Consider the following 25,151-nt stretch of genomic DNA (forward strand, 5'->3'; position numbering starts at 1 on the left):
ACATAGTTTTATATATTTCTCTAAGATTAGTCAAGTTTTATTCTTGATATCACCATTTTTATAAATGCAAGTGCACGCCTTGGTCAAGGCTCAATTTTAGGTACATATTTTTGTATTATTTATCATTTGAATACTTCTGTAAAAGTTGATAAGTAACACCTTATATATTCAGGATGAAACCTACCAAGTTTCAGCAATTAGGTCTGAATGAAAAAGATAAACAAATTAGTTTTGTAACTTCCAAAATTTTTGCGACATTCCGCCATGACAGTCTCGCGAGCGAAAGGGAGTGCGATAAACGTCATCGCTCCGAGCGAAAAGGTTAATGGACTATAAGCCAGTGTAGGTCTCATTGGTGGTGGACATTTGGACCACTTTTGGTCATTGTCCTTTCCTTGGTACGAAATATATTTTTGTTTTTAACTATTTTTAGTTTCCCATTGTATTAAGTAGCAAAAACTAAGCTAATATATCTAAAAGGGGTGTCATAATTCGTTTTAGAAACAAATTTATAAGGTCATGAATTTTTGGTAGCCAAGGAAATTATTACAAATATTTTTTTCTCTAAGTTTTCTTCTGTGGTTTGCTTTTTTTTTGTTCGACCCATTTTTGTGTACCTTCGCAAGCAAACATACCAATGAATATTGTATCATCACGACCTTTTTACACAAATAAGGAAGATAAATTCAGTAGATTGAGTTAAGAGTTAAAAACAAGTTGTTCTATATCTATTCTGATACCCATTTCTTAAAATGTAAATTTTAAACTTATTCCAATAAAGAAATACTCAAAATTTGACTTTACGCCGAATTAAAAATGGTCTTTTATAATTTCCTAGGCCATTTTAGGCCACGGAAAACAAGGAAATTAGGGCCAAAGAAATTAGATTTATGCCTAAAAGACACCACAGACAAAAACCTATTTACCCTATGCATTTACTATTTCAATCATGGGTTTACCCCTACAGACACTACATCTGTGTAAATAAACAATAAAATTAATCCATTGTTTAGCTGCAAAAAACCGTCCAAAGAAATTGACTTTTTAGTAAACAAAAACCCAAGGAGGGACCTACTTATGCGATTTGTCGCGAAACTGATCAACGAAGTACTGTCCTGCCTCGATGGCCTCTCGGGACGGAATGGCCGAGTGTAACGGTGCAGTGCATTACATTCTAAGTTCTTTCGTTTCGTTACTACAATGGTCGAAAAGAAGACCCAGGGAAATTATACTTTTGACTCGGACAAGAACTTAACTTCACTTTCATTCCTTCCTTTAAGTATTTGACATTTAAAGTTTTTATTTTCCGATAGCCAAACGTTTCTCAAATATAAAGAGAGTGCTATTAGAATAAAATTACGCTTCAATTTGTTATAATGTGCCTTCATTTTGGCAAACAACAGTAATGGACATAACAAGGAAATTAGAAAAACGACTTTTGATTAAGTTTTTCTACGGTATTATTTGTAGTTTCTGCTATTGTAATAGCAAAAACAAATAAAACTATTGATTAACTTTTCCATAAAAATAGTTTTATACATATAAATATAAAAAAAACATGTGTTCGCCTGCCTGGACACAGAAAATTTACTGTTTCGGCGAAATACCCACTTTTAACTCCTAAACGATGGCACGGGGTATTTAAGAAATTAATTAATGGCACGCTGTCGACACTGTTATAATGTTCCCAAAAAAAGTCGACCACCCTTTCTCCATCCTCTGTGAAATATGCAATAGCGTCGCAGAGTTCTCATGTCTGGCTGGAAAATGTCTTTCTTTTGGCCCAAGTACACTATGCGGATAATTGTTCAAATAATACTAGCCGAAGCTCGCTAGCGAAGTATGGGCGACCCACGGGTGGGGGAAGGAGAAAGTAACCGAGATTGTGTTCACACTAGTGGTGCCAATTTCCCGCATAGTGTACTTGCGCCATTTCTTTAAAATCTGTGGCTGGCCAGGGCTGGCCATATTTTTGTGCTTGTGCACAAAAAAAAAAAATTACCATGCTTGATTGTGTCAATCCGGTTGTATTGAGGTTATTTTTTGATAGTGAATACTAGAAAATAAATACAAAGTTTTAAACTCTTGAGTGAAATTAATTTTAATTATTAATAAGTGAACAGTTCTACGATGACGGATTTCATTTTAAATGATAGCGATACTGACGTGGATTCAGATGAAGAGGTTAGTTTATTTTTTCGTTAACGCGAAACTTTATGCTGTTTTTATTATTTCTGATTATATTTAATCTCCTTTTATTATTTCTAGTTACAAGAAGCTTTCGCTAAGGGCTTACTAAAGCCAGGCTTGAATGAAGAAATAGAGAAGGTTCAAAAAACTTACACGAACAATGTTGCTGATCTGAAGACAAAACTGAAGGAATTCAAGCTGAAATTACCATGGATCGAAACGCTGGACTTGGTGACAAGTGTGGCGCCGATGGCTCCCGATGTAGCTCTACAAATGCAAGAAACAGCTCAAAGAAGAAAGTGAGTGGAGCTCATGTTTACACACATTAAAAGCCGTGCAACTTTTTTACTGAGTTTCTGACCTAATTATTTAGAAAACCCAGGGTTTTACAGTTAATTACAACAGTTTGTCAATGACTATAGATGAAGTAAAATTAAAAGATGTTCATAAATGTCTTTTTTCCTCCAGAAATATCAAAGAGAACAGCAGAGGTGCGAAAGAGTATGATGCCTCCCAAGATCCAGTATTGAATGAGTTCAAGCGTGAGAACTTGATTCATCGGCAGGCACAGGCAGCAGTTGTGGAAGGCATAAAGCGGCTGAAAGAACTTAACATACCCACTAGAAGGTGAGTGAAGCTCAACCAACCATTTATAGTTTATTGGGATAATGTTTGTAAGAAAAATAACATTCAATTCCTTAGTACTTTCAATCAGACACAAACACTCAGAAAAGTTTCCTTCCCCTCGATTATGATAACTAATATGGTAGGTACAACAATATTGAAAGAAAGAAAGAGACTAAAATATTTATTGCCCTTTTTTATCCACTTTGAGGAAACTTAGCCTGCATATCTTACTATCTCTGCATGTTTCAGGCCTGACGACTACTTCGCGGAGATGGCTAAGACAGACGAGCACATGCAGAAGGTCCGCAAGAACCTCATGGCCAAGCAGGCAGCACAGGCTCGCACTGAAAAGGTCCGGCAACTCAGAGACCAAAAGAAGATAGCTAAACGAGTCCAGGTATGTTTACTGTCAAAAATAAGTACAAGTTATGTCACAGAATCCACAAACAAGGGAAATACTTACGGATTAATTAAATAAAATTGTTTTAATGTAGAATGTAAAGCTATAATAATAAATAGTCACAGACATAAATATGTATGTGTTGTGTTGTAATTATGGTTCTCATACTTCTCTCTCATGAAAGCTATATCTAATATTTAATTATAATTTCAGATTGATGCAAAATTGAAACAAGCAGCAGAAAAGAAACAAATGTTAGAACAACTGAAGAGAGTGAGAAAAGGTAAATCAGCTGACCTAGACTTTTTAGAAGATAATAACAATAATAAGGGCAAGAACAACAAAGGCAAGACATCAATGAGCAACAGAGCAATCAAGAAACGGGCTTCAAAAGACAAGAAGTTTGGCTTTGGTGGCAAAAAGAAGGGTTCCAAGTTGAACACTAGAGAATCTTCCAACCAAATGGATGGTTTCAACAGTTCAGCCAAGAAGAGGCCTACAAACTTCAAGAACAAGAACTTTAAGCCTAATAGCAAGAAGAACCAGAGGCCAGGAAAGTCTAAAAGGAAGAATGCTAAGAGATAATTTTAATTTAGGTGTAAGTTTATAGAAATAATAAAAATAAATGTTTTAACATTACATAAATGTTTTTTCTTCCTTATTTGAATATTAATGTTTCATCATCATCATCATTTCAGCCATAGGACGTCCACTGCTTAATGTTTATTAATGTTTATTCTTATTAAAAATATTATTTCATTTTATATCCACACAAATCTTTAGATCAATTAATGTTAGATGATATTTGCAGTAAGTTTGAATCATTGATCTTTTTTTTTATTAGTGGACTGAGATTTTAAATGTTAATTTCAGATAGATAACACTGTAAATTAAATATCTGTAATCTCTTTGTCTTCATCATTGCGAACGTTCGTACTAGCCTACCCTACCCTTAGCTCCATGGCCCATAGTTGAAATGAATATGCAAAGGTCAGAAGAAACACAAGGTCTTCAGATAGGCTAGCTCTTTCCTTTTGCCCAAGAACTTCACTTATTAAGAAAAATTGTTACTGCATGTGTGTTGAGGTGTATAACAAAATTCCTGATGTATATAAAAATGGCCCTACAAAATTGATGGTGAAAAAGCTTCGGGAATGGCTGACTACTGTTTGTTTCTACAGTGTTCGGGAATTCCTTACCCGTAAATTTGCATGTTAAAATATTTTAACAGAATAGAGTCCTTAATACATGTAACATCAACAATAACCTGTACTTACCTATTCTTGCAAATAAATATCTTTATCTTTATCTTTATCTTTAAAGCATTCCTTTGCATTAAGTTTTAGCATTGATTTGAGATTATCATTTCGTCCTCTATGGGACGAAATATCATCGCATGGAATTTCATCCCAAAACGGAGTGCGATTGGTTTGTTTCATCTTGTATGGGGTGAAATTAGTGAAAATGAGGGTGGATGGAATCGTTAAAGGGATAGAAAAAAACACCTTTTTTTTCTATATAACAATGTTTATTATCCACTACCACTTGCGGGCTTTGCCCTTGCCCTTTTTCTGCTGCTGCTTACGCTGCCACGCGCTTTCGGGCTGTTTCGGTTCCACGCGCGGGCTCTTGGCAGCCGTGGCCGCCGCCGCGCTCGGCTGTTGCTTGCTCATGTCGCTGGAAGGGATAAGAACACTGTTAAAGCCTGAGCCCCGATTACGGTAATTTTTAACGTCTCCAATCCAAACGCGCTTCATAATTCTGCGATACGATTGGTCAAAACAGCTGACGTACGCTGTTTTGATCATTACGCTGACCAATCGTATCGCAGAATCGATGAAACGCGTCTGGATTGGTGACGTTAAAAATTACCGTAATCGGGGCTCTGGTCCGTGAGCACGTACCATCGCGCTCGCACACTCACTGCGGGCGCGCGTCGCACAGTCGCGACAGCAATATAATTACGCGCGAGCGATAAGGATGGGTAGCTTGGGGTCATTGGACAAAATTCTACGTGCTCACGGACCAGGCTTTAGAACACTACGTCATATGGGAGTTGTATAATGGGTGTAAAAAGACGAGTGTGTTAATCAGAGCACTCATTCGAAATGCCTTTGCTTCGGATTTTTATGTATGTGGTTACTCAGCTCCGTGAATGGATTAGATTTTCGGAGCGATAAAAAATACCACTATGGGGGCAGTGGCACTTGGCATAGGCTAATATTATGACTTGCCCTAAAAATAAAAAAATTACAACTTAAAACTTTACTAATCTTCCTCGGGTTCTTTTCGGAACACCAGTGTGTTTTAGTAATATAAAATATACAACTAGCTATCCAATTGAATACTGACTACTGGTCTGTGGCAGTGGTGGTCATCCCCTGCGAGCCCTTGATGACGTCACGCCGCACGCCGCGACGCTTGCGGTACGCCGTTCGCTCGTATTTTGGTAGCCATCTGAAATATCACATTTATTAAAGCACATCATCACAAGTTTATTGAAGGAGCGGGATGAGATGTATAGAAAAAATCATCCCCTGTGAATGAAACTGGGATGAGTTTCGAATTTTTTTTTGAATAAATAAAAGCCGTATTTTGGCTACTATCAGTACTTATTATTATTCTGTGCTACTATTATTAAAGTGGTACCTTTCTGGATCCGGAGGTTTGGAGAGGTCGGCATTGGGCGGCAGTTTCGTTTTGCGCTTGCGCTTCTGTTTCTTCTTCTGAAGCAATTCCGAACCGGGGGTGCTGTGCAAATAATAATAATTTTAATGTTATATTCAAAACTGTTTAATATCTGAAGCTACCACACATGACAGAAGATTACAAAATGTAACTAGGTATTTTTTGTTCATTACCTTACTTTTTCATTTTATATAATAATAATAAAAAATCTTTATTTGGCACGAGACAAGCAATGGCAATTACAAATGTAAAAAGGTACATTACAAAAAAAAGAACAATAAATATTAATCCAGCCAGGCCAGCATAATCCCGAGCCAAAAAGGCGCCCGTTCAGCGATACTCGCGATATAAGTTAAATGTGCTGATTTTCAGCGAATTCAAATTGTTAGTACTAATTTTACTTACCCAGGTGATTGCTCCTGCTTGCTCTGTACAGTTTTCTTGACCACCTTCGCGCCCATCATCCATTTGGACGATTCCAGCGCATCGATGTCGATCTTGGTCTGAAAAACAAAAAACGTTATTTTATTAAGTCTAGTCAAGTATGTATCTATGTATAAGTAGCTTTGATGAACACACCATGTTCACCAGTTTGAAGACCAAGCTTCCAAGAGTCAAGGATAAACCAATCTCACCAAGTTATAGCTATTTGATTCCCAAGACTTACCTTCATCCATTTTTCACTAGCTACTTGGTTTTCTAAAGGAGTCAAAGACTTGAAATCTTGCCTTTGAGCCTCTGCTAGCCACTTAGTCTACCAATTTCAGCAAGTGCCCCACTCACCTCCATATTTTCCTGCCTCGGTAAGTCTTTAGCCTGGCGCGAGCACTAGCACTCACCTCCATATTTTCCAATCTTGGCAAGTCTTTAGCCAGCTGCTTGGCGCGTGCCGGCTTCACGGCTGCCAAGGCCTTGACCAGGCGCGCCAAGGACCGCGTGTCTCCCGGCGCGGCCTTGGCCAGGGCTTAGTATCACCCTTAATAGTCCCCACCAGCACTTACTTCCATATTTTCCAATCTCGGCAAGTCCTTAGCCAGCTGCTTGGCGCGTGCCGGTTCTACAGCTGCCAAGGCCTTGACCAGGCGCGCCAAGGACCGCGTGTCTCCCGGCGCGGCCTTGGCCAGGGCTTCGAGCGCCGCCGCTTTATCAAGCGTGAAGTGGTCAAATACCCTATTATTCCCCGTAATTAGTCCCCATAAGTTACCTCTGTTTTTGAGTCACTGCATGTTCTTCGCCAACTTCTTGGTTCTCTAAAGGTGTCAAAGTTCGATCAGTCTTGCCAAGTGTTTTTGAGTCTCTGCTAGCCACTGGGTCCCCTAAGATTTAGGGCTTTACTCACCTCCATATTTTCCAATCTTGGCAGGTCCTTGGCCAGCTGCTTGGCGCGTGCCGGCTCCACGGCTGCCAAGGCCTTGACCAGGCGCGCCAAGGACCGCGTGTCTCCCGGCGCAGCCTTGGCAAGGGCTTCGAGCGCCGCCGCGGCAGCCGCTTTGTCACCGGCTCGGGCGTGAGCCGCTGCGGCCGCTCGCCATACGGAACGGAGCGATGATAATTTCTGAGGTGAAGTTTTTAGTTAAAAAACATCATACATCGAAATCAAAAAAGGAAAGGGAGTAAAGAACGATGTCATATCGAGGTAAGGTCTGTGGTATCTTATAAAGTTGTAGCTGCTCTACTCTGTAGTTTTCGCATCTACATGTATGAAAGTCTTCTATGACCTATCAAAGGCTTTCGACTGTGTTGACTGTCTAAACCTACATTCACAACTACACTACATTCATAACCTACATTATTTTGTATGTGGTTAGGTGTCCAATTTTTTTATTGTATTTTACCATAACAGTATTAATAAAGTAAATATTAAGTTAGCCATATAAGTTAACTTTGAAAATGGGAGTTCCTCAAGGGTCCATAGTGGGCCCATTGCTATTTCTCATAAGTTCATAAGTGTAAGGCTGTGTGTGCTATGGGCTTTAACCCTTAAACGGCCAAAACCAGTCTTTTCATTGTTTTTGTACATTAACGCCCGATTCCCATATTCAATCCTTGTCCAAATCCGGATTACAACTGTCAAATTAAATTCAGTTTTAGATTATATTTCAAAAATTTTCGATGCATTTACACTTTAATATTGTTTAAATAGTCTTATAAACAATATAAAAATGTAAAAACATCAAAAACCGCAGTTATTTTGGCCAAAAACATATTAAAATTTGACAGTTGACAATCCAAATCCGTATAATTTGGATTAGGATTGAATATAGAAATCCACCGTAAATTAACAAGGTTGAATGAACATTATGGTGGAAATTAAGGGTTTAGACGCATAATGTCAAAAGCGCAAAATGTCAAATCCATAAAAATCTTATTAATTTATGATATTTTTATCCTGTTTTAATTTTGTTCATTAGTTAAACCGTTGAGTTAATAAAGTAAAGTAAAACTCGTAGTTAGGTTAGGTTTAAGAATTTGGACTGTCATTTTGCGCCTAATAAGGCTTTTTTAAGGCCGGGTAACAGAGAAAATGGCGAAAATGAGGTTTTCATTTTTCATTTTTGAGGTACTAAACAGTAAAATAAAAGGCTAAGATTTTTTTTGGGCATAGTTGAGGATATTTTCTAGGGCTATTAACGGATGGAAACACGATTTGATGAAGTTGACTCGATAGAATAAATTCCCAAAGTTACCTCTATTCGTTTTCTAATAATGGTTTTATTTTTAAAATAAGCGATTTGAGTTTCTGAATCTTTTACTAAACTAAAGTTCAGAAATAACTTGAGGGCTTTTAACGGATGAAATTTTTATATAGCGTCTTATTTAGTTACTATGTTAAAAAATGTGGAAAAAATCGCCCATGACGGCTTGGACAATCTCAATCAGTCGCGCGGTGGCGCTTACGGAGGACGGACGCGTGCCAGTTTTTTGGCCGTGACAGTTCTCGATATGTCAATATTTTTGACAATGATGACTTTGATGAGTCACAGTATAATAATACCAGTGTTACTGGAGAAAGCTAAAATTTTTGATAATTTTAAGAATTCTGAATTTTGTCTACCTATTGAAATTTAAATCGTTGGCATCCTTTTAAACTAAGACTCTACTCATGATACATTCCTCAAATATGAGACAAAACCAATGAGTTAAAATTACATTTTAATAGTACCTACATACAATCGTCTTCACTCTTTAGAAGAGCACACTGACACAAATAAATAATAAAAAATTAGGTCAGTGGGTCAAATATAGGGGCAGCTGCACGTCACTGAAAGACGATTCTGTTTACTCGGCATCTGGGCTGGAGAACATGAATCCTTGCTTACAGATGCAGATGTAAATAGAGTTATAATTGGACAAATTTTACATGAAATGTTTAACAGAACTCAGTTAAAAGACACATACATGGAATACCAATAAGGTTGCGGAGGGAAAGCTACCTATTATAAACTAGCGGCCGCCCGCGACTTCGTTCGCGTGGACCTCGTTTTACCCCCGTTAGATATGATGTTTTACCTCATTTTACCCATGTTGATAGATGGCGTTTCACGGTTTCCCCCGAATGAATATTTACGAACGTCATACCGTAGTTTGTCCAGTGCTGTAGATTTTAACCAATGACGATAGATGGCGCTTTTAGACACGTCTTATTTATTTATTGAAATTTATTTGCCACATATCGTCATAATGTTAATCTGGGTTATAAACAATAATACTGTAAAGTTTCAACAAAATCCGTTCAGTAGTTTTTGCGTGAAAGAGTAACAAACATTCAGACATCATGACATCCAGACATCGAAACTTTCGCCTTTATAATATTAGTAGGATATTTCACAATCCAAACTAATATTTACTATTTAGCATTTACTTACAGTAAATATTAGTTTGGATCGTGAAATATTTAAAATAAAAAAAAAAGAATAAAACAAAATAGGGTTTCAAATTACCTATCTATAATCTAATATTATAAAGAGGTAAAGTTTGTGTGTTTGTATATTTGTTAAATTGTAAGGGGTAATCTCGGGATCTACTGAACTGATTTTAAAAAATCTTTCACCAATAGAAAGCCACATTATATCTGAGTGTAATAAGTTATATAAAAACCAAAAAATTCCACGCGGGCGAAGCGGCGGGCGGAAAGCTAGTTTATTTATAATTATGTAAGAGCATAATTATTAACCGCGTACCGGAAAACGCAGCGTGGGACGTCCACCTACAAGGTGGACCGACGACATCGTAAAGGTAGCAGGGAAGCGCTGGACGCAGACCGCTGCCAATCGATCAACATGGAAAGCATTGGGGGAGGCCTATGTTCAGCAGTGGACGTCCTATGGCTGAAATGATGATGATGATGATAATTATTAAAGTCGAAGTCAAACATTCTTTATTTGTGTGGACCTATATTAACGAGAGATTACAAGAGATTACAAGGCGTCAAATATTTCAAGAAAAAAATTAAAAACTATTATAAAGCTAAATTTTGCTCTCATGGAGCCTTTACCTACTCTGACAAATTAAGACTTAGAGAAGAAACTAATAATAAAACTATTTAACTGTCCTGCAATGAAAAGCTTGATCGGGTACAACACCTCAAGTTATTTCAGAACTTGATTTCATTAAAAGACTCCGAATATCAAATCGCTTAGGTATCTAAAGTCAAACGATTCTGAAATGTCAAGTGGACTAATGAATAACCCATTAAGATAGTAGCGCCCTCCTGTCAATGACATACCTGGAACGATAGAGTTTTGAACAACTAATAAAAATGCTTTGTCCTAAAAAACTGACGGATATCGTAGAGACCTGAAAGTTGGAAGGTGTGTTCTTTTTATGACGTAGGCATCTCATAAGAAAAGATTTTCCGAAATGGGGTCATGAAATGAAGGGGGTGAAAAAAGGGGGCAAAGTTTGTATGGGACAAAGTGATTCCTTGGTTCAATCTACTTGAAATTTAGTTTAACAATACCTTAATATAATTCATGAAAGACGTGTGGAACGGGTAGAAAGTAATTTTGGCAGTCATTTTCTTCGAAGTCGATATCAATACTACTTAGTGCCTTTGATTTAATAACTTTTTATTTTTACAAGTGTTTGAAAACTCCATTTCAGATTGTGTTCAATGTCAAGTGAAATCTCAAATTGAAATGTCTCAATCTCAATGAGGAGACTCTGTATTTATTCCTAGAATTCCCCAAACACCGTCAAATTACCCTTTCGAATTCAAGACAGTGCAGTTTCCCATCAGTCTGCTTCGTAATGACTATAAACAAAGCTCAAAGTCAAACTCTAGGGACCTCTGCTTAAACTCCCATGAGTGCACAGAGGTACGCAGGTAACCGCGTGTGATGCTTATAGCAATTTTCGATAGGTACAGAGCCCCGTACATACGTCATACATATTATAGAAAGAAAACACCCAGACCAATACAAACAAGTATGCAATTTTAGTATGATATTTTTATTTATTAATAAACAAAGAGACTGAACAAAATTGATGCGTACCTATACTGATTAATGTTATTAACCACATGCAAAGCTTCGTGAATTGCAACAACTATAATTAAATTTATTATCCAAGCTCTAAATAATCGCTACTAAGAGTAACTTATCATAAAAAAAAATTCCAATCGCTCAAGCTCCCAAGGGCCTACCGATAGGTCGGGTGACGTAATCTTGAAATTCTTTTAGCCGGCGCAGAACTTCCAGAAGGTCGGGCGACGCCACGGCCACTTTGAACAGTGTTTACTTCTGCAGTTATATTTTATATTTATTCGATTCTAGAATATATTCCCAAAAAGTCTGAAAGGTGTTTTAATTTGTATCACTTGGATATGATTTCTATTAGAAAGTGTTGTGAGTGTGACGCTTGAAGGGAAGGAAGTCAACCTAACCTAACCAACTGCGTATTTCTATACTGTGTAGCTGGAAATTGTGGCGGGAGCTCTTTGACGCGCTGTTTTCGGCGAAGAATTGCGCGCGCAGATTTTGACAGCGCGAAATACCTACTTTAGAAGAAATACCAAGCCTTAAGGCCCTAAGGGCTAATATTAAGTTCACTGACCTCCTGGTCGTGCTTGTAGTGCTGGTAGACCTCGTGGAACAATTGCGAGGCGCGCGCGTGCTCGCCGGCCGCCGCGCGTAGCGACACAAGCGCTCCTAAAACGCCCGCGCGGAACTTGTACTCGCTCTCTTCCAGCAGCTTGATGGCTGCTTTGCGGTCACCCTGGGGACATAATCAATAGGCTAGATGACATGAAAATATTAGACTCATATTTTTTATTTTCTTTCATAATTAAATAATAACAGTGCTACATCGAGTTGAAATGTCGCGTGACGTCACTTTTGAGTAAAAATTCTACTCAAGCGTGACGTATCGCACACTCAATATAATACTGTAATTATTCGATTATGGAAAAAAATAAAAAATATGAGTCTAATATATTCTAATTATCTGTCTGACGGACTAAATAGAATTTCGATTTCATTACCCAGTCATCATCCCTATTGTTAAGATATTTTTATGCATAACAAGGTAGGTATTTGACCATAATCGCACCTGGTGTTAAGTGGGATGCAGTCTAGGATGGTACATATCTGCCCTGTAAGTGCCTATTCACTCTCGCCTTAAAAAGGCCCGGATTATAGTCTTCGGGAAAGACAGCAGCAGGCAGCGAATCCAGTCCCTAGCTGTTCGCATTATAAAAGTCATCGAATAATAAAAAACAGTGATAGAAAATAGACACTGTCGAAGAGGCATCGTGGCCTAAGGTAATGCGTGTACCTTATGTAAACACCGCTAGTACAATTTTGACTGAGCTCGCGGCGTGCGCAGCCACGCATTTAGAAACCCTTTCCATACGTCCGTTCGCTGTTCATACTATTTTCGATAGACAAACGCGTGCGAGTGAGTTCTAGCGTAGGCCCTAAAGTATACGCACTAGTCGTATGAATGCTCTAATAACTAAAATACTACCCAAACGGAAATTATTTCATACATCCTGAGTCTTGTTTAATTTGGCAGGGTAATACCAAACGAGATATACGAACGAAATAAATAAATGAACAAAATTTTAGGTCAAAATCCCTTACCTGAGCCAACAAAACCTGCACAGCGGCGAAAGTGAGGTCCCCGCCATACTTCAACAACAAAGCCACTGCTGCCGCCGTCTTGCCCTCCTTGGCGAGCGAAGACGCCTCCACCAACGCAGCCTTACGCTCCTGGTTGAACTCGCGGGCAAGCTTCACGCAGCATTGCTTGCAGAAGTCCGGCTATAGGCAATAAAAACATTGTTATATATTTTTTTTGTTTTCTCTTTGTATTTTTTGTCAAATAAAGTTTTTCTATTTCTATAACATTATTAGAAATATTTCTTTTTTCAAATTCCAAAAACGATGTAGTCGATTCATGAATAAGACAATAGTAGGTATAGTTCGCATAGCGAGAGTTGAGGCGATCAACACAATCAAAAATTTGTAGTAGTCTGACATGACAAGCGCTTTCTGTCTCGCTTGCACAAAATCGTTGTATTTAGCAAGAGCAAGGTAGCTAGCTAGTTTATTTGTGTTGTCCATAGTACATGCAAACATCACGCCAGTGCAAGTACCGTATTCGCCTCAACTTTAGTTGTGCGACCTATACTTGTAGGCTTGTTTTTCAATCGGTCACCAGTTTAAAATCAAAATCTTGCCGAACCCTATAGATGTCCTACATTGAACCGTCCCACTATGACATTGTCAGAAGGGCACTATTCAGTGGCGTAACTATACGATCCGAGGTCCGTGGCAAATTCTAGGGTTATTTTCAGGGCGCCCTCGGGACCGATTGCGATTAGGAACTTGGGCCGAGGCCCCCTCGGGTCGGTGGCCAGTGGCCTTTTGCCAGCCCTGCCACCCTACAGTTACGCCACTGGCGCTATTGCTGTTATCAATTCTGGATTATTAGTTCCGATTGGTTGTCCGAAAAGAAAGGTTGTTAGTTTTTCATTTTTGTCACTAGACGTTTTAAAATCGTTGGACTACAGTCTAGGGCAGCGGTTCCCAAACTTATTTTGTCTACTGCCCACTTTGAGAATAAATTCTTTTTAGCGCCCCCATTTGAAGTCGAGTGTCGAGTGCTCAGTCGGTATCTAACGCCCGTATTCACAAACATTACTATGAGGTCTCACAGTGCGCGTGGACGCACAGGGTGCCACACGAACCAATCACAGAGTCCTATTCAACGCTGTGCGTTAGATTTGCTGCTTCACTTACGCAGGCATTCTTTGTGAATACGGGCGTAAGAGTCCTCCTAGTAAATGACGCCTCTCAAGCCTCTACACAAAGTCCCGACTTTTTTTCTGGGTCTCTTATTGCCCCCCTTTAAGCCTGCAGCGCCCACAAGGGGGCGTTATCGCCCACTTTGGGAAAGACTGCTAGGGCTAGGCGGTAGTAGTATGTATCAATGTAAGTGTAAGGCCCAGAACAGACGGTGAAACGCAACTGCAACGAAACTGCAACTGCTAGTTACTTTTGAGTTGCATCTAAGTTTCTGCCATAGCGTCCGAATAGAGACCACATGACGCGACCAGTTTGAAAGTTTCAAACTAGTAACTAGCAGCAGTGGCGGCGTAGCATGGGTTGGCACCCGGGGCGATCACACCCCCCCCCCGTCATAAGTCCTAAGACACCCCCTAGATTTGCCATGCAGATGCCGCCAGTGAGTACTAATCTGCGCGACTTGTGTCACCCCCTGATGCTTGGCACCCGGGGCGGACCGCCCCCACCGCCCCCCCTTACGCCGCTACTGACTAGCAGTTGCAGTTTCGTTGCAGTTGCGTTTCACCGTCTGTTCTGGGCGTAACCCACCTGGTTGGAGTAGATGCACAGCACGGCCTGGTTGTAGGCGACGGCGGCGCGCTGGCGCGAGTTGAGCTTGTGCTCCAGCCCGTCCGCCGTGGCCGCCTTCATACGCTTGCGGGAGTCGAACACGTTCCCGTCGCTGGCGGAACGATTGCATATTATTCTTTTTATTAGAATATCGACAGAGTAAATACAAATGAGTAGGTGATCTTCATAGAAACGCACCGAGCGCGGTTTGTATGTGAGCGCGCCAATATACGTATGCGGCGCGCACGCACACACTGACAAAATTCGGCGCAACCACGACTGGCTCCCCGCTAAATTTTGTCAGTGTGTGCGTGCGCGCCGCATACGTGTTGGCGCACTCACATACAAACCGCGCCCGTGCGTTCCTATGAAGATGACCTACTAATTTGTATTTACTCTGATATCGAGTACTGCTGGACGTTACAGCGCTATAACGCTACAGTAAGTATAAGGAACTAGACATAACCGACGCCAGAGTTTCGCGAGCGACGTATTATTTTAGTAGTATTTTTTAAAATATTATTAGTAGTACTCCCGTTAGACCCTCGTGGTAAGCTAAATATGCTGGTGTTACCAGTGGACTCACCAAAATAGTCTAGCGGTGGTGGGATTCGAACCCACGTTCCTCGGATCTCGAGTCGGCCCGTCCGACCCATTCACCGTTCGGTTATCGTGGCTTCCAAGGTTATTAAGACTAGTTCATTGCCTTAGGCTGCAGTGTGACGTCAAGAAATGTAGAACTAAGATTAAAATAATACAGGACCTATATAGGGCCTGTCTAAGGCGCGTTACACCACTACTTTTTGTCGGCCAATAATTTGGTCGGGCTGTTAATCAGAATGAGCATGAATAATGCACATTGCAAAAATTTCTTATCGGCCGAATCTTCATACAAATTCAAAACCGCCCAAAAACTATCTTTAGTTTTTGGGAACTCTTACAGAGATAAATATCGTCACCATGCCACTTACCGGTTGATAACCACCAGATTGTTGCTGGCAATGGCCACCAGAGCCTGGTCGGAGGGCTTGTCCTTCAGCACGTTCTGGTAAATGCTTGCAGCCTCCTTCTCCTTGCCCGACATCTGTAGGCAGTAGGCTTGCTGCACCCTGTGATAAAATATCAAACACTTGAAGGTTTGCACAATACAACAAAAATGTGGGCGGCCGGCGCGGGACCGGTCGTAGTTGAAATCTTTGGGGGAAGCTTTTGTCCAGCAGTCGACGTCATTTGACTGAAACGAATAATAAAATAAATTGTGATGAAGGATCTTATGATAGAGAACCGATATAACATTACTTTGTATGGCATTACTTAGAGGGCTACGAAAGACTGTGATTGGCCGCAAGGTATGGAATGAAGAATTTTTAAAATGCAGTACAATTTAAAAAACCGGCCAAGTGCGTGTCGGACTCACGCACAAAGGGTTCCGTACTATTGCTTTATGAAATTATTTTTTTAATTTTTTATTTAAGTTATTTGTATGAAAGATTACGCGGTAATAAGCGGTTTACGATTTACGAGGTATTAAAAAAAACTATTTACTAGATCTCGTTCAAAACAATTTTCGTTGGTAGTTTTTATAGTAATGTACATTATATGTTTTTTTAGATTTTTCATTTTCTTATTGTAGAAGTTAGAGGGGGAGGGGGGCAACTTTTTTCCACTTTGGAAGCGTCTGTCACGCAAACTATTCGGTTTAGAAAAAAAATATTTTAGAAACCTCAATATCATTTTTTGATGAAAAAAAAAATTGAGTTTCAGTTCTAAGTATTTCCCTCAATATTTATATAAGCCCTCAATATTTATTATTATTATTTTATTTTTGCATCAAAATCTTAATGCGGTTAACAGAATACATTTACTTACCAAGTTTCAACATTATAGCTCTTATAGTTTCGGAAAAAAATGGCTGTGACATTCGGACGGACAGACAGACATGACGAATCTATAAGGGTTCCGTTTTTTGCCATTTGGCTACGGAACCCTAAAAATATATTAACTGAATTTTTAAAAGTCCCAGTGGTCTAAGTATCAACGCTCTATTAGTGAGTACCTGATGATAGCAGCCTCCTCCTTCGCCTCCTCCTCGGTGCCTCCGTCGTCGATGACGCTCTCAGCGCACGAGGCCTCGGCTCTCCTTAGTACGGGTAACGCGTCGCTAAACCGCCCGCGCATGGCCAATGTACTGCCAGTGTTGTATGCTAGCTCGTAGGTTGTCTCTTCGAACTGCGGCAGGTCGGCGGACTGGTGGAAATGGAAAATTAATAGAGATAATAGATTCATAGAATGTCCAACTTACAGAAAAAAGAAAGAAAAAAAAATTGGATTACAATACTTAAGACTGAGTTAACAAACCAAACTGTCACATTGTATGTTTGCGTGATTATGTTGCTATCGCGCTCGCACACTCACTGCGGGTGCCAGACGCACAGTCGCGACAGCATTATAATTACACGCGAGCGATAAGGATGGGTAGCTAGGAGTCATTGGACAAAATTCTACGTGCTCACGGACCGGGCTTTAGTATCTCAGATTTTTATTTAAAAAAACTTACTTCACATTGTCTCCCAGTCTAGAATCAGTGTTTTTTTAGGTTTTCATAGATTCTCGTTAGATTACTGACAGGACAGTTTGGTTGGTAGGTTTTTTAAAACTTGAACTAGATACTTTTGACCTTCATTAGCTACGAATAAATGAAAGTATTTTTATGTATGAGTAAATTTGAACTTACTGGGTTAACGGCAGCAAGGTTGGCCACCACAGCAGCCATATTGGCTTTCCTCTCGTCCTCGTACTCATCGGTGCTGTTCTTGACCACATCTCGGTACAAGTTGTAGCAATCCTGGTACCTTTCTAGTCGGTATAAAATTTGAGCCCTGTAACAACAATCGTTTATTAATTAAACAGTAATATTACTAGAAAAAGGGCTTTAGTGCACATTATGTTAAATGTGCTTAACCTTTTTTAATATTAATGTTTTTTTTTTATGTTTTAATGTCTTTTGCATGCATAAATTATGCCTCACATCTGTTTCCTTTTCAACTTTGACTGTACAAATAACCCACTTAATTTTAAGCTGCATGTGTCAAACAAGGCTGTATGTTTCTTTAATAAAGATAAATAAATAAAAATAAATAAATTACACAACATAATACTGTTTTATGACAGATTAAAGACACAATTTTATGTAGCAAAAAATAATAATAAATAATAATCAAAGAGTTTGTCATTGCAAAAGGAGTACTAACCTTAACTCTTTCAAAGCAGGCGTCAGCTCAGGAGCCGCGTCAACGGTCTGCAAAGCTTCCTTCGGTGTATTGAGCCGGTACTGGGTGTACGCCTTCTCGAAGTGCAAGTCAGCGGCCAGCGCTGCATTCTTAGCGTTCGTGAGGATAGCTAGGGCCTCCTTGAAGTTGTGCAGCTGAATGAAGCACACCACTTTGCAGTGGAACGCTTTCTGCTCATTTGGAGCTATTTGCAGAACTGAAATAGAGTTAAAAGTTGGTGTTAAAGAGGTTTCTGTTGTTTTAAATTATTAACTCTTGGTTGTAAAGAATAGTATTCTACAAAAATGGAAATTCGTAGTGATTCAGACACCTGTAAGTCTATAATGACTTGACTATTAAACTTCTGAAGTCCTTAATAATTCAGACACCTGTAAGTCTATAATGACTTGACTATTAAACTTCTGAAGTCCTTAATAATATATTTGTTTGAATATAAATAAAAATAAATAATAAATGGTAAAAGTAAACAAACCCTTCAGCAAGTTCCATTATTTACCTACTCACTTTAAAGGATAATTACTTATCAATTTTAAGAACGAGTTTCAAATTTCCCTTTCGCATGCCTACCTACATTCAGTCAAAATTACTTCATGGGAGGTCGAGAAAATATACGATTTTCGATGTGATTTTTTGAATAAAAAGAGAAACAACGTAATAGAGTTAAATTTTATGTAATTCTTAAGCAGAATTTGTGATAAAATTGAGCAAATTCTTTCGGGAAATAGGAAAATAAGGGTAGGAAAGTCAATCACATTGATTCATAGATTTTGGAGTTTTGAGACAAGGTAGCGATTTCGCAAATATGAAATATGATAGCTTACTTTTTCCTGTTGCTTTTAAGGCTCGATCATAATCACCACTTTGGCAAAACTTATTTAATTCAACATAAGCCTGAACAAGGTTACTTTCCTTGTTGGCTGACATTTTTTTGACAACTTGGCAAATGTCATGCACAACGTCACTTGCAATTCCGTTTCGTTTTCCACAATGTATTATTAAATTATTTACTTTAAAGAAAAAAAATAGTTCAATGAAAAAACGTGATCATGTTAATAGTAGCCATTAATAATCATACAATACCGTACATTTAGTGTAATCTACAAAACAAAATGTTTTCCCAGTTTCTCCTACAGATTAGAGATTTTCCGCGATCAGAGGTGCCATCTATTAATGTACTATGAAAATTATAGATCACGTGGTTTCCGTTAAGTTTTAAAAAGTTTCATTGGGTATTTTATATAATATTTATTTAATTAATAAATAACAATAGTAAGCTCAATTCACACATTGAATGTAGGTAAGTTCGAGTATTACATACCTATTTAGATAACATAAGATGTATACCACAGTATATTTATATTTATCTACTGTGTGTATACTATACAGTGTGAGTCACGTTAAAGTGTACATATGAAAATAGATGAAACTAGACCTATTTTTATCGACAAAAAAGAGGTCAAAAAATTTTTGAGATTTTTTTTTTCATTTTTTATAGAATTTTTTTTCTTCCAATTACTTATTGTAAAGAAAACGTAATAACTTTTAAACTTTGCGGTATATCCTGATAAAATAAAAACAGTAATAATGCTAAATAACAGGCGATACTAAAAAAATACATACAATACACAAAAAAGGCCAACAAATAATAAAAAATGATACTTTTTGAAAAAAATCTGCTTTTAAATTCGTGTTTTTTTGGTTATTTGATAAATTTCTCAAAAAAATGCCCCTATAACAGGTGGTTTTTATTACTTTGTATTATTCTCTATCGTATTATCTTTGTAAAACCAAAAATCGCATGTCTCTATCCCTATCACAACATTTGCTGTGAGCGTTTGAACAAAGGCCTGCCACAACATTATTCTCCGCTGCAGGTAGAGAAAATTTTAATTTTAACTAAAATGCTTATTTTACTTCGAAATCTTTTGTTTTTATTTGAAATTTAACTTGTCTTTATCTAAACTACAAATCTAGAGCCATTTTCAGTTTCGTTGTTAACGAAGCGTTGAATAGCGCGCCCGGAGAGGCTTAGTTCAAACGATCATTGCAAATGTTGTGATAGGGATAGAGACATGCGATTTTTGGTTTCACGAAGGTAATACGATAGAGAATAATACAAAGTAGTAAAAACCACTGGTTATAGGGGCATTTTTTGGAGAAATTTACCAAATAACCAAAAAAACACGAATTTAAAAGCAGATTTTTTTCAAAAAGTATCATTTTTTATTATTTGTTGGCCTTTTTTGTGTATTTTATGTATTTTTTTAGTATCGCCTGTTATTTAGCATTATTACTGTTTTTATTTTATCAGGATATACCGCTTAGTTTAAAAGTTATTACGTTTTCTTTACAATAAGTAATTGGAAGAAAAAAAATTCTATAAAAAATTAAAAAAAAATCTAAAAAAATTTTTGACCTCTTTTTTGTCGATAAAAATAGGTCTAGTTTCATCTATTTTCATATGTACACTTTAACGTGACTCACACTGTTTAAAGCCTGACCAGGAACATAAAAACCCTCGCCATGTTGCGGAAAATTAATGGTACTAATTTCTTTTAATGGCAACAGTAACTGAAAACTTCATTGACATGTCACCTTGCATGTCAGTCTATTGCTGTCAAAGTGTAAACAAACTTTATTTTAAATGTGCGCAATTGATTTTGTGAATTAAATTGCTAAAATCTTTTTATAGTCGTGAAAGAAAAGTGGTTCACAATGTGTTAAAGTATTTGTCGAAGAGAAATACTAAGGGTTCGGACAATATTTTCATTGAATAATGTTTCCGACAAAGGTTGTCAAATTGACTGACATGTTTATTGTATAGTACAGTCAACTATGAAAATTAGCTGTGGTTTGTTTCAACTACCTATTTTAAAGTTTTTTGTCACTTTGTAAGTATTGAATTTTATGGAATTGGGAAAGAAGTAGGTACCGAGTTTGAAGCGTTCATGAGCAGACATTGTAGTTGAATATTCAAGTTCAGAATTTGATTATTGATGAATAATAATAAAATCCTACTTGCTCGATTGATGGTTTCATTTAATTTATTTAAACCAGTTTACCTATAATATAATATTTTTTTGTTAATTTATGAAAATATTAAATTAGCCTATAATCCTGGAAGGATTCAGGATTACGGGTTAATTTGGTATTTTCATAAATTAACGAAAACATATTATTATAGGTAACCTGGTTTAAATAAATTAAATGAAACCACCAATCGAGCTAGTAGGATTTAAAATTCATAAAAAATTAAATTCATAAAATTCATTTATTTTTGCAAATAGGCTTTAAAAAAGCGCTTTTACACGTCCCAATATTAACCCTACCACTGTTTCGGGACAATAAATGGGCCAGTGCTGAGAAGAAGCAGCGCAAGAAACTCAGTCACTATTGTCAGCCTCCTTTTCAAGGTTTTACAGTCTTTAAAATATACAAATTATAGTCATAAGTATTAATGCGAGCTTGGTAGTTAAACATTCCAAACATTTTTATCCTTTATATAATCATCAACTTTATAGTAGCCCTTTTTCATTAAGGTGCTTTTGATATGTGCTTTAAATTTATGAATGGGCAATTCTACAACAGTTTGTGGTAATTTATTGAAAAGTTTAATACATTTCCCCATAAATGAATTACCAATCTTGTGCAGTCTGAAATTTGGAACGGCAAGTTTATTTTTGTTTCTTGTATTGAACTTGTGTAAATCACTCTTTCTAGTAAATTGCTCTATATTTTTGCGAACATATAAAAGGTTTTCATAAATGAACTGTGAAGCTACTGTCAGTATATTAATCTCCTTAAAGAATTCTCTCAAGGAAAATCGGGGTCCAAGGTTATAAATGGCCCGCACTGCTCTCTTCTGCAGAACGAACACAGTTTCAATGTCCGCAGCTGAGCCCCACAACAATATGCCGTATGACATTATACTATGAAAATAGCTAAAATAAACTAGCCTTGCCGTTTCAATGTCAGTTAATTTATTTTATTATTCATCAATAATCAAATTCAGAACTTGAATATTCAACTGCAATGTCTGCTCATGAATGCTTTAAACAGTACTTCTTTCCCAATTCCATAAAATTCAACACTTAGAAAGTGACAAAAAAATTTAAAATAGGTAGTTGAAACAAACCACAGCTAATTTTCATAGTGGACTGTACTATACGATAAACATGTCAGTCAATTTGACAACCTTTGTCGGAAACATTATTCAATGAAAATATTGTCCGAACCCTTAGTATTTCTCTTCGACAAATACTTTAACACATTGTGAACCACTTTTCTTTCATGACTATAAAAAGATTTTAGCAATTTAATTCACAAAATCAGTTGCGTACATTTAAAATAAAGTTTGTTTACACCTTGACAGCAATAGACTGACATGCAAGGTGACATGTCAATGAAGTTTTCAGTTACTGTTGCCATTAAAAGAAATTAGTACCATTAGTTTTCCGCAACATGGCGAGGGTTTTTATGTTCCTGGTCGGGCTATATAAGTATGTTATAGTAGGTATACCTAATCTTTGATCAATCAATTTGCTTCTCTCTTTTTCTTTACTGTTTCACAAATGTTGATTATGAAATCAATCGAAAATATGAACAAAGCACACAATACCTTCGCCACAGGTCACAAACTATTCGTCCTTCAAACTGGAGTTTGAAGTTGGTTGGTCAGAGAGTTTGAAGCTGTAAGCTGCATGTTGCCGGCACTTGTCTGTGCAGACTTCTTGTGCAACTCCAACGTCTAATGCAATCGCTATCATAGGGATAGCGATTACATAATAAGTTACAACTCAACTTCCACACCATCTCCACTCCTATAAAAATTACATTTGACTTCTAACTAGCCCTTCAAATACCAGCGAATCAAGACAAATATAGGTATAGACATCAATAGTTACGGTCTCATGCGACCACTTGGGGTTCCTCGAGCAAGCCTCGTTTCGATTTAACAATTTTATTTTTCATTACATACTACAACATAAAATATAATATCAGTAAGTAGTCATCGTTTTTCCTCCTTTAGCGATTACATAATGCGCTGATGTGCTATCAAATGTAGGATTTAAGTATTTAAGTAACTATCCTTTGCTTCAAATTGACATCTGAATAACACCTGCCATAGACACTAGAGTTATACAATAGCTCTGCGGATCTACAACCACGCGGTCCAAGTTTGATGAGTTCGATTCGACGCGACGCTAGCACAATAGCTTTCATTATTCTGTATTCTTCTGCATAAAACTTCAAGGAACTCCGCATTTCAAATATATCCCTTGATTGTCGCTTTCTTTTTGTTACAGTTTCATAGTTGAAACGCAAGGTTTTTCGAGACTCGTTAAAATTATTGTACAATTGAAGCATTTGGCATGGTGGTGCGCATACTACACACGAGTTGCTATTGCGAGTTCGAATCTTGCAGGAAAAAATGTCAGTGTAAATAAACGTGTTTTTAAATATTTCTATGTTTTTTTGTGTCAATAGGCGACGGTAATAATTTACCACAGGCGATCTGTCTGCTCGTTTGCCTCTTGTCCCATAAAAAACCTCCTAAAGTAAGACTTTGTAGAAAACAGAAAAAGATAATAATACAGAGCAAATAAATACAGAGGATTTGAACCTGGGAATCTTCAATTTTCAAGAATATTACTGAATTCCACTCGTTAAAACATTGTGTAGGTATTGAATGAGTAGGGACAGTACCTTTTTGTCATCGGCAAGGTGACCATGATGCTATATCGAGTTCAGATTAATATTCATGCACTATGCAGGTAAATGATACTTCGCTTCATTATGGGAAGTCCCCTGCACTTTACGAGGAAGGTACATCATAGGTAGAATACCTAGTTAAAGAGCTAAATGTTTTTATAAAAAATGTTTAAATGAACTCTGATGGAATGTCTACAAAATGAGGATCCCAGGAAACAACATTTTTATTTGTGCATTGTTGCACATCGGCACAAAACAGACTGTTGTGTTTCTCCAGTCATGAGCATGTAAAAAAAAACTAAATCCTACCAATTTAGCAAAAGATAGATTGACGCAACGTAGAGGGAAAATGTGATCAGCATCAAGGAAATACCTATTAATAAGTTACCTATATTATTTTTCAGCTTATTGGTTTCTTAGCCTGTGTGGTATGGTATTTAAAACTCAAAACTCAAAACCACTTCAAACTTCAACCACTCATAGATTCCCACGCATAAATTATTGTAGAGTTCAGGACGATTTATTTGGGAATCATCTCTTATTATCTTATTCCTTTGCCTGCTATGCATCCAACAAAGGAAAAAAAAAGTTGTCCAGTCTGGCTGCAGCGCACACAAGACAAACAGCGTTAAAGTAACATCTATTGTTGCGCGGACAGCCCGACTTTTAATCGCATTACGGGTAACTTTCTACAGAGTTAGGGCTTAACTTCGCGCCCACATCGCCACCTCGCCCGCAACTATCTTGCGTTCACTTATTTTTATTGCTGTTTAAACTTGCGGCCGGTGATTTATCGCAACTTTGGAACTAACAATGATGCACACTCATACCTTGGTTTAGAAAAGTGCATTTAAAATTCGACACTAATATAGTCAATAGATACTATACCTAGTATTACTGAAATGCAAACTTTGACCAAGATTTGGCACTTATAATAATTAACTAAGATCAGAGAGTTATGGATTGATTATTTATTAGGCGACATTAGGTAAGATAGAGTTTAACAATTCTTATTAAGTATCTTCAGCAGATGTTTTGATAAGGATTAAAAAAAACATGCTAACTAACCCAAGTTTAATAGAAGTACTAAACAAATTGAAAAACAACTTTTACAACCTTAAAATCACATTTCCAATTAGAGCTACACTTCTAAGTACGAAATATGTATTAGGCATAGGTACCTATTTTATTCCTTAAACAGGCAATTTCAATTAAGATTTGTATTAAATAAGTATGTTACTTCAAAGGAATTAATTCGGTTCTCATGTAGAGTCGCTTGGTTTGAGTTCTTTTATGACTTCTCTAAAACTGTTAATTAAATTAGGCCTATAGGTACTTGGCCATAAAAAGCAATTTAAAACACCTCGTGTTCAGTGTTAGGAGGAA

At 37.5% G+C, this 25,151-nt stretch overlaps 2 protein-coding genes across 2 annotated transcripts; one reads left to right on the forward strand and one right to left on the reverse strand.

The window, feature by feature from the left end:
* Window positions 1–1,992: 1,992 nt before the first annotated feature.
* LOC135071425 (probable rRNA-processing protein EBP2 homolog) lies at window positions 1,993–3,862 on the forward strand. Its single transcript, XM_063965213.1, has 5 exons — window positions 1,993–2,184; window positions 2,269–2,489; window positions 2,659–2,817; window positions 3,067–3,214; window positions 3,431–3,862. Exons 1-5 carry the CDS (start codon window positions 2,131–2,133, stop codon window positions 3,800–3,802), a joined length of 954 nt encoding a protein of 317 aa, XP_063821283.1. The 5' UTR covers window positions 1,993–2,130; the 3' UTR covers window positions 3,803–3,862.
* An 861-nt stretch (window positions 3,863–4,723) lies between these two features.
* Window positions 4,724–18,990, reverse strand: LOC135088479 (signal recognition particle subunit SRP72). Its single transcript, XM_063983303.1, has 13 exons — window positions 18,875–18,990; window positions 18,015–18,249; window positions 17,498–17,642; window positions 16,820–17,010; window positions 15,735–15,872; window positions 14,743–14,875; window positions 12,988–13,167; window positions 11,960–12,121; window positions 7,245–7,460; window positions 6,311–6,408; window positions 5,867–5,968; window positions 5,570–5,674; window positions 4,724–4,894 (listed from the first exon to the last, which is right to left on the reverse strand). The coding sequence occupies exons 1-13, from the start codon at window positions 18,975–18,977 to the stop codon at window positions 4,756–4,758; spliced, it is 1,947 nt and encodes a 648-aa protein (XP_063839373.1). The 5' UTR covers window positions 18,978–18,990; the 3' UTR covers window positions 4,724–4,755.
* Between the last annotated feature and the right edge of the window lie 6,161 nt (window positions 18,991–25,151).

This window comes from Ostrinia nubilalis, chromosome 4, assembly GCF_963855985.1.
Source record: "Ostrinia nubilalis chromosome 4, ilOstNubi1.1, whole genome shotgun sequence".
Classification (NCBI taxonomy): domain Eukaryota; kingdom Metazoa; phylum Arthropoda; class Insecta; order Lepidoptera; family Crambidae; genus Ostrinia; species Ostrinia nubilalis.